General features: G+C 34.6%; 2 protein-coding genes across 2 annotated transcripts; one reads left to right on the forward strand and one right to left on the reverse strand.

Annotated features, from left to right (window-relative positions):
• Nucleotides 1-489: 489 nt before the first annotated feature.
• On the reverse strand, nt 490-1,332 carry LOC141649008 (uncharacterized). The gene has a single exon (XM_074457712.1). It carries the CDS (start codon nt 1,330-1,332, stop codon nt 490-492), a length of 843 nt encoding a protein of 280 aa, XP_074313813.1.
• Nucleotides 1,333-2,170: 838 nt separating this feature from the next.
• Nucleotides 2,171-3,996, forward strand: LOC141649009 (glucan endo-1,3-beta-glucosidase 6-like). The gene is made up of 2 exons (XM_074457713.1): nt 2,171-2,847; nt 3,897-3,996. Exons 1-2 carry the CDS (start codon nt 2,561-2,563, stop codon nt 3,994-3,996), a joined length of 387 nt encoding a protein of 128 aa, XP_074313814.1. The 5' UTR covers nt 2,171-2,560.
• The last annotated feature ends 5,973 nt before the right edge of the window (nt 3,997-9,969 follow it).

Genomic DNA, 9,969 nt, shown 5'->3' on the forward strand with positions numbered 1-9,969 from the left:
ATTTCTTGCCCGATTTTATTATCGTTAGTCATAAGTATTCTTTAGAATTTTCTGTCATGGTTTCAATATGATAACCATTTTGTCGCATATCTTTGAAACTGATCAGGTTTCGTTGCGACTTGCTCGAGTATAGCGCTTTATATATTGTTATGCTTGTTCCCATTGGGAGTACGATGATAGCCTTTCCACAACCTTCAATTATTTTAGCGTTGCCGCATATAGTATTCACATATGCTTTAATTGGCATTAATTCAGTGAAATATTTCTGCTGTTTCAAGATAGTATAGTTGTGCCGCTATCTATTAAGCATGTTTTTGCATCGGTTGTCATATCTAAAACATTAAAATAAAGACTATTAATATTGTTTAGTAATTATTTTTAGAATGCAATGAAAATGGAAACTAGTATATTACATTTATTTGAGGTAAGAAATAAAAGCATAGTAAACATGCATGCATAGTAAGATTTAAAATAAAGGTAACATATTTTCTACATAGTAGATGTCATATTGAATCCACTACTCCCGGCGCCATCATCCAGAAAGTAGTTTGCTGTTTCGATCATATCTGATTCAAGCATGTCGGTCTCAACCATGTTTGATTTAGGCATAGTGGTTGTTAATGGTATGGCATCAGTAATAAAATGTGCCTCAGGCCTTTTATTCTTTTGCCTGATGGATGCCTGGTAGAGGCCGACAAAGTGTTTTGGCGTGCGACACGCGCGAGCCCAGTGTCCTCCTAGACCACACTTATTACAAGTAGTTCTAGGTTTTTCAATATTTTCGGAATAAGCATTCCGGTTTCCGTAAAGTGGTTTTTTAAACGTATTTTGACCTCTACTTAGGCCAGAACCACGTCCTCTACCGCGTCCTCGCTTATTGATCCAGCGTCCACGCCCACTTCTAGCAACAAAATTTGCCTCAGGTATTGCAATAGATCCACTTGGCCTCAAATTGTCGTTTTTTAACAAAACATTGTCATTTTGTTCAGCGACTAAAAGTATTGCAATAAGGTCAGTGAATTTTTCAATTTTGCTTTGCCTTATTTGTCTTTGAAAATCAATATTGCGTTTGCCCATAGTTGAGAATGTTTTCTCGATTTTAGTGAAGTCGCTAACTTCATGACCACAATACTCCAATTGTGAGGCAATGCGAAATAGGGCCGAATTATATTCGTTTACCGAAGTAAAATCTTGGAAACGTAAGTTTTCCCATTCATGGCGAAGTTTAGGGAGTAGGACATACTGTTGATGTCCAAACCTTTCCTCAAGGCGAGCCCATAATTCAGAAGGGTCTCTTATTCGCAAATACTCATTTTTTAGCCCTTCATCCATATGATGTCATATAAATATATGAGCATGTTGCTTTTCTTGGTAGGTACCAAAATTACCTACCTCAACAGTATGTTCGAGGCCCTTGACTCCCAAATGGGCTATGACATCGTCTTTCCATAGCAGGAATTTTTGCCCAGATAGATCAAGAATATCGAATCTCTTTTGGCAATGTGAGACATTTTTCTATGTAACGTAAAAAAAAAACAAAACTGTTAGAAAACAAGAATAGTTATGTTCAAGTTTTCTACCTTAATTAATTCAACATTATTAACTTATTGCGGTTAGTGGTCTCGTTATTCATTTATTATAATTCAAATTGGTCATAGTTTAAGATTATTTAAAGGAAGATAATTCAGCTTAATCAAAAGATTACAATAAAATTAAAATAAAAGCATAAATAACAATATGTAACAAGAGCTAAATATGCATAAAACTTACTTATTATTCATAATATGAGCTAAAAACATAGCGAAAAAAGCAACTAATACAATTATTATTATCATTAACCAACTAAGCCGGGTTTCTAACTCACGAAGATTTTTCTTAATAGAGCGCATGAGCTCGTCTTCAGGTATTTTATCCTTATTATTATCCATTTTTTTTTTGTGATTTTGGATAAGGAAATAAGATTTGGGATAAGGGAAGAAGTAAGTAAAATAATAGAGTTTATGAAGATTTTATAGGGGTTAAAAATACTGTAGCGTCAGTGGTAATAGTGATAATATTAAAGGAGAAAAAAAAAATATTAAACTTAAAGAAAATGTTTACGATTATCAATGAGGTATTCAAATATATATATATATATATATATAGAGAGAGATTGAATCATGTGAGGCACCCTTCTTAGGGTGAGGCGGCTGGACACCTTCTAAACCATTGGATTAAACAACTACAAGTGCCTCAGATGTTGACACGTGTCCCTTTATATAACCCAACAAACTGTTGATTTCCCCTTATTCATTTACTCGATCGCGTTTACTCCGTTCAATTTCCCTCTCTTCAGCCCAGATTTCGCCGCCATTTCTCACCGAGCTTCCGTCCACCATGACCACTGAGCTTTTCGATCTCCATTATCATCCGAAAGTTAGGTAATTTCGATCCACTAATGTTCAGATGTAAGCATTCTTTGTCCGGCGTTGTATTTTCTTACACCTGTCTAATGCGATCATGATGCGATCATGATTCTGGTATTAGATTGATATTAGGTATTTTATGGGAGATATCAATAATGGTGAATGAAGTGAAAGGAATAGGTGCAAACTGGGGTACACAAGCAAGCCATTCTTTAGATGCAAACATAGTTGTTAAAATGTTAGCTGATAATGGTATTCAAAAACTAAAGCTTTTTGATGCTGATTATGATACTTTAAGGGCTATTGGTAAGACTCGTATTGAGGTTATGGTTGGTATTCCTAATGACATGCTTTATACTCTTGCTACTAGCACCAAGGCTGCTGAACAATGGGTTTCCGATAACGTTACCGAACATCTTAACAACAACCATGTCAATATCAGGTTATCCCTCCCTCCCTTCCTTCCTTCCTTCCTTCCTTCCTTCCTTCCTTCCTTGTATCTATGAAATATCAATACCGATGTACAACTTGTAGACTGTATAGCCAAATTACTACCTTGTAGCAGTTGATCCACTTGACCCTCTTGTTGTCATACTAATCTGTAGCTTGATTTTTTAGCGTACAGCCACGTAGCAACCAACCAAGTTTGAGCAATAAGTCTCGCTTGTGACAGTCTTTTCAAAAACACCTCTCACAACCCCTTCCCCACTTGCTCTCTCACTTGCAGCTTGTGAGAGGTCTTTTTGAAGTGACGAAAAGTATCCGTCAAAATGAGAATTTGTGCCAAGTCTATGCTTAATGTATCAAAACTGCTATTCTCATATCATCATTGTAAAATAGCTGTAGATAGTTTAAATTGTGAGCAAATATCGGTTAAAGTCGACATCATTAAGTGGGGAAACTATAGATGGGATGGATTATGTTTTTTCTGATAAACTATAGTCAAGTCTTAAATTCAAACACTTAGATACTTGTAGATGCGTCCGATCAACATAGGTCACATTATACACACCTCTTGGAACTTTCTAACCAAAATTTTGACTTACAATTAACCATTCTGCTTGATTTTGCTCTTGAATTGTTGATTGATTTTTCTTTCTTTTGTCTTGGTGTGTCTTCTTTGCTTTCCCCTCCTTGAGAACTCGCAAAAACTATTTTGCTTGAAAAATTACTTTGTTTCTTTAACCATCGTCTTGCCATATAGTCAACAGATTATTGCTGATTGTTTGATGTGGAATCTCAAACAGCTGAATCCATATTTCTTTACACTTAGAAGATGTATTTAAGTCTTTGGTTTAGGCTTATTTATTTACCTTATTTTTAGTGAATGGTGGCACAAGGGTAGGGGTTTTCGTACTACGGACTTACCATCACAAACCCCACGTCTCTATCACTAGGCTAAAACCAGTTAACCAGCATTGGTGGTGTACGTTTGTTTCTTAAAAAGGATCTTGCATCTATGTGTCTGATTTACTGCTATGCTATATACAGATATGTTGCAGTTGGTAATGAGCCTTACTTGGCAACTTATAATGGAAGTTTCCTGAGAACTACTTTCCCTGCCCTTCGGAACATTCAGAATGCTCGATAAAGGCGGGCCAAGCAACACTTGTCAAAGTTACAGTTCCCAGCAATGCGATGTGTACTTGAGTGTTAGTGGCAAGCCTTCGGACGGTGATTTCGAGTGATATCCATGTCTAGAGTCGGGGAACATGTACCGAAATGATCCAAGAGCACCTCACTTGTCCAAACCCAAATTGACTCGTACCGAAATGATCCAAGAGCACCTCACCGGAAATGACTCGAACATGTGATAACCCGATTGGAATGTTTCGTTTGCCGTTCGGTCTTCTAGATATCTTTGCGATTTCGTTATCTCTAAAAAAGTGATCATTTTGATTGAATCTTCTCCCTTGCCCTTGGTTGGTTCTTGTTGCAATTAATCATAGTGGTGCAAACCGATTGTGATGAAAGCTCCTGGGAATTTCTCAGTGTAGTTTGAGTTCCGTTAAACTGGAGTTTCTGGTGTATCAGTACCGTCTTAACAATCTTGTTTATTGAACGAGGCGATTAGGCACATATATGTCTCCCTTGATATCTGGCTGATGAGTTGGCTCGAGCTCATTTTCTTTGACAATTTTGGGACACTCAACCTCACTATGGAGGCACAAGAGGTAATCCTTGGTTTGATCTTCACCTAGTCCTTACATTTCGATGATGGTGAAAAATGAGTGTGGTTGATGTGGCTATTCTTTAACACTGATTTTGAATGAGATTCACAAAATCATATCCTAAATTCACAAAATAAAGACCCAGTTTCATAAAGTTAGGTCTTAGATTCACAAAATCAAGTCCAGCATTCACAAGATTAGCCCCAAGTCACAAAATCAAGTCCAAGATTCACAGTATTATGTCCAGGGTTCACAAAATTAGGTCCAGGATTCACAAGATTAGCTCCAAGATTCACAATATTAGCTCCAAGATTCACAAAATAAGGTTCAAACATAAACCTAATTTTGTGAAACCTCGACTTGATTTTGTGAAGCTTGGAGTATATTATGTGAACCCTAAACCTGGTTCCCCTTATTTAATCTTTGTTATGTACTCGTATATCTTAAAGGCTATTAGCTCAAATGGGAGAGTAATGTGCAAATCTTGCACAAAGGTATGAGTTCGAATCTCATATAGCCTAGTTAATTTAAGAATTTAGTGTATTAAACTTAAATACAATAACATTGAGGATGAGTTAGCCAAATCCGTACTTAGATGTGCAAAATTGAGGATGAGTAGAAGAAGCTCAAACTTATATGCGCACATACGGCGTGCATAAGCCAAAACGTAGTCAGAGCCACTAAAGGAGCAAAGGATTACAATTTTGAGTCCTTTGTAAAGTCAATGTTAGAAATTATCTAAATTGGGTGCAATTGGACATGACAGAAAATGCCAAAACCCAAAAGTCGACTAGAGAAATACCAATTAGGCTTTGAAGTAAAAGAGTGATCAATAACCAACATGGGAATCGAACCCACACCTTGTGCATTGCACAACGCTCTGCCATTTGAGCTAATTGGTTTTAAAATAATTAAATCATTCCACTAGTTTTCATCATGTGAGTTGTTCCCTTATCTCTACTCCACCTGCCATTAGAGGAACGACTGAAGAAATTGATTCTCGAGGTGTGCTCTAGTCCTTACCACTTATGATGACCAAGTTTCACAAGACAAGCTCTAAGATTCACTAAACAAGGTCTGGGATTCACAAAACAAAGTCTGAGATTCACCTAATAAAGAAAAGAGCAAAATAGGTTATTTTAACCACTTATGATGATCAAGTTTCACAAAACAAGCCTTAAGATTCACTGAATAAGGTATGAGATTCACAAAATAAGGTCTGAGATTCACCAAATAAGGAAAAGAGCAAAAAACGTGATTTTAACCACTTATGATGACCAAGTTTCACAAAATAAGCTCTAAGATTCACTGAACAAGGTCTGAGATTCACAAAACAAAGTCTGAGATTCACCTAATAAAGAAAAGAACAAAATAGGTTATTTTAACCACTTATGATGATCAAGTTTCACAAAATAAGCCTTAAGATTCACTGAATAAGGTATGAGATTCACAAAATAAGGTATGGGATTCACCAAATAAGGAAAAGAGCAAAAAACGTGATTTTAACCACTTATGATGACCAAGTTTCACAAAACAACCTCTAAGATTCACTGAACAAGGTCTGAGATTCACAAAACAAAGTCTGAGATTCACCTAATAAAGAAAAGAGCAAAATAGGTGATTTTAACCACTTATGATGATCAAGCACTACTACAGATACAGGCTATAACAACGGTCAAAAACCGTTGTTATATAAAAAAGCGGACGTTGTTAAAGCGTCCGTTGTAGAAGGTTTTAACAACGGTTGGTTTACTTAAGGAAACCGTTGTTAAAACTATTAACCACGGTTTTATGTATAAAAACCCGTTGTGGAAAGTGTGACACAATTTTGGGGGGAAAGTTATAACAACGGGTTTTAATATACAAAACCGTTGTTATAACTAAAGACAACGGGTTGTTATAAAATAACCGTTGTTGTTTGTTCTTAAAAAATAAAAAAAAATTAAATTAAATATTATTAGATGCATGCATAATTACTACTGTTAGAATTCGATGCATGCATTATTACCGACATCACTTTGTACATATGAACGGATAATATGGAATGAGAAGGGTTAGTAATAGGATTTGAAGCAGCATTATTGAGAGATATGATGATGATTATGGCACAACTTCCTAACATATATATTAATTAAAAAGCAATTAACTCAACCCACACATTGCTTAGTATAAATACATTGCATATCTCAACTAACATTTCCATTATCTCATATATTCATCTCCAAACTCTAACTGTTAAAACAAACTCTACTTAATCTTTCAAATCAAACTCAAAAACTCTAAGAAAATGAATGATTTCATCCTAAAGACTCTTACCATGATCGAGAACAACAACAACTTCATCCGCCGGTTCCTCCATATTGAGGAAAGTTTCAGGAGCTACCTTGCGGAAGCTCGAACCGCACTGAAGCACGCCAAAGAAGATGGCTTGACGGAGAAAGCAGCGATTGCGGCTATATGACGATATAGCAGCTGGCGAACGGAACCTCCAAATAGCCAAGGAGGAGAGGATGGATACGATAGAGCACAATAAGATCCTCCATGAAAATATAAGAATTGCATTTTTACATATGTAATTTTTTTTTTTTAATTTATGTATTTATAAATATATATATATATATTAATTATGTTTATCTTACTTCTTCATCTTGCTTCTTCATTGTTTTAGTAACTAATTATGCGAACAATACTTAAACAAATAACATAATGGTCGATAAAAACACATATATGCAAAAGAAATAAATAGAAAAAGAAAATAATGACGATGAAACTAACAAAGACGGCGAGATTTACGATAAATACGAACGTAATAGACGATGAAATCACAGTGACGGCGAGAAGATAAAGCGACGATGAGAAAGAGAGAAAGAGAGAAAGAGAGTGTGTATGTGTTTTATGTTTGTTTGTCTGTTGTGTTTGTGTTTGTGTATTAAGGGTTGTGTTTTGTGGCTGCAGCAGACTTCTGTTTGTGTGGTTTATAGTATGGAAGGTATTGACAACGGTTATTAAACAACAACCGTTGTGAAATATGTTTTAACAACGGTTGTAAAAAACACCCGTTGTCAAATATGTTTTAACAACGGGTTTCAAAAGTAACTGTTGTGATTACTTTTCACTAACTTTGCGCCAATTTTGCGCCAAATTATTAACAACGGTTCCGCATGTGTGACCCGTTGTTAAAAATAATAACAACGGTTTTTATAACCATACCCGTTGTAATTGATTTTAGTAAAATTCGCGCCATACATTCTACAACGTCTATTGTGATTTTCGTGAATAATCGTTGTTAAAGGGGCGTTGTAGTTGCCTAAATTTGTAGTAGTGAAGTTTCACAAAACAAGCCTTAAGATTCACTGAATAAGGTATGAGATTCACAAAATAAGAACTGAGATTCACAAAATAAGGCAAAGAACAAAATAAACAAAAAGAACTACGCCAACCAAGAACAACTCCCTTGTATTGAACTTCATGATTGGGATAAAACCCAATGACATAAATGTGTTTTGAAATCGAGTAAGAAGCTTAAATCCTCAGTACTTGATAGTTGATACTTATATCTCATCAAATTAGCAAACAAAAACAAGCTACCCAGACAAGCTTAACACTAAAATCTTCTCATTAACATATCCACAACTGCTAAATGATCCTCAGTAATCATCACAGTCCATCTTAAATAGCAACAAAATGGTTCTCAAAAATTCAATTATTCACAAAAGAAGCTCTGTGATTCACAAAATAGACTTCGAGATTCACAGCATCAAAACAAAGACCTGAAGTTCGATTATCATCAAAATTTCACAAATTAAAACTGAAATAGAAAACAATAATTAGAGCTTCAATAAAAGAAAATACTTGTTTCACAAACACTATTATCATCAACCATTGTTTTATCTACAATCTCCATGGCAATTTGAGCTGCAAAAATCGTCAAAAATTATGTAATAAGTAGTACAAAATCGCTAGGTAAAGGAAATCGTAACTGCATCAATTTCGAACATTATATTTACAAAATCGCTCAATTTGATGAAATTCGAACCAAATCTTCAGAAATTATCGCACAATATCATCATAATCGCAATTGTCGATCAATTTGCTCAAATACCTGTTTCCTTGTTGTAGCTTGTTGATCAAAACACGATATTGTTGTAGCTGTGTTGATCGGCAAATCGCTGCAATTGGAATTTACGAACAATCGCTGCTATTGATTAGGTTATGGAGGAGATTTGGGAAAGATGGCTGCAAGTATAAGAAGAACTGTAGCTTGATGATGAAGAAACTTTGAGTACCGTGTTTTTTAATATTTGGGATATAATAAAATCAGTGGGCTAAATTTTGAGCCCAAATTTGAAGCGCGCAACATTCACAGTCCGCCCCAACATGAATGAATTTGATGAGACCGGCCGCCTCGCCGTAATGAGGTGCCTCACTTTGGATCCGCCTATATATATATATATATATATATATATATATATATATATATATATATATATATATATATATATATATATATATATATATATATATATATATATATATATATATATATATATATATATATATATATATATATATAGGAATGAGATCATGTGAGTATGACTCATATATTTGAGGATTGAGGATTAATACTAGCTGTCAGATCTAAGAGATCCAACATCTATATATATATATATAGGAATGAGATCATGTGAGTATGACTCATATATTTGAGGATTGAGGATTAATACTAGCTGTCAGATCTAAGAGATCCAACATCCATGATTTAGTGCGGATAAGTAAGGGTAATATAGTAATTTCGCGGACGCACATATATACTCCTTATTCCCTCGAACAAACCTAATTCATTCATTCTCACTTAAAGTCTTTCTCTATCTACCTTCTATCTTCTTCGATGAATCCCTAATTTTTCTGTTTTTCGTGATTTTTTTGTTTGAATTCAATCTCAACTCAATCATTTGTCATTCTTCTATTTCTTATCAACGATCATACTCTTTCAATTGAAATCGCGATGTCAGGTACATCTACTTTATCTTTAGTTTTTAATTTGCTTTTTATTTTCATGTGATTGTTGTTTCGCTACATATATTTGCAATTACTAGTCATCTTACTGCGTTTGTTATGATTTTGTAGCTACTCATCGTGATTTCAATGCTTTGTATCTCTTTTTCCTAAATTAGGTTTAATTTGTGAGGATTTCATATGATTTATTGGTCTTCTTTCTCATATATCTAGGTTAATTTAATTCGAACAAGTTACTTAATTTGTTATATATTCAGTAATTTTTCTGATCTCGTGTTAAACTCACTGTTGTTATGAGTTTTTGTTCTCGATTTATAATTTTGATGAGATTGATTCATAGTCTTGTTATTTGATTACGATTTTAAATTATTTCACTT

This window comes from Silene latifolia, chromosome 3 (genome assembly GCF_048544455.1).
Source record: "Silene latifolia isolate original U9 population chromosome 3, ASM4854445v1, whole genome shotgun sequence".
NCBI classification, from domain to species: Eukaryota; Viridiplantae; Streptophyta; class Magnoliopsida; order Caryophyllales; family Caryophyllaceae; genus Silene; species Silene latifolia.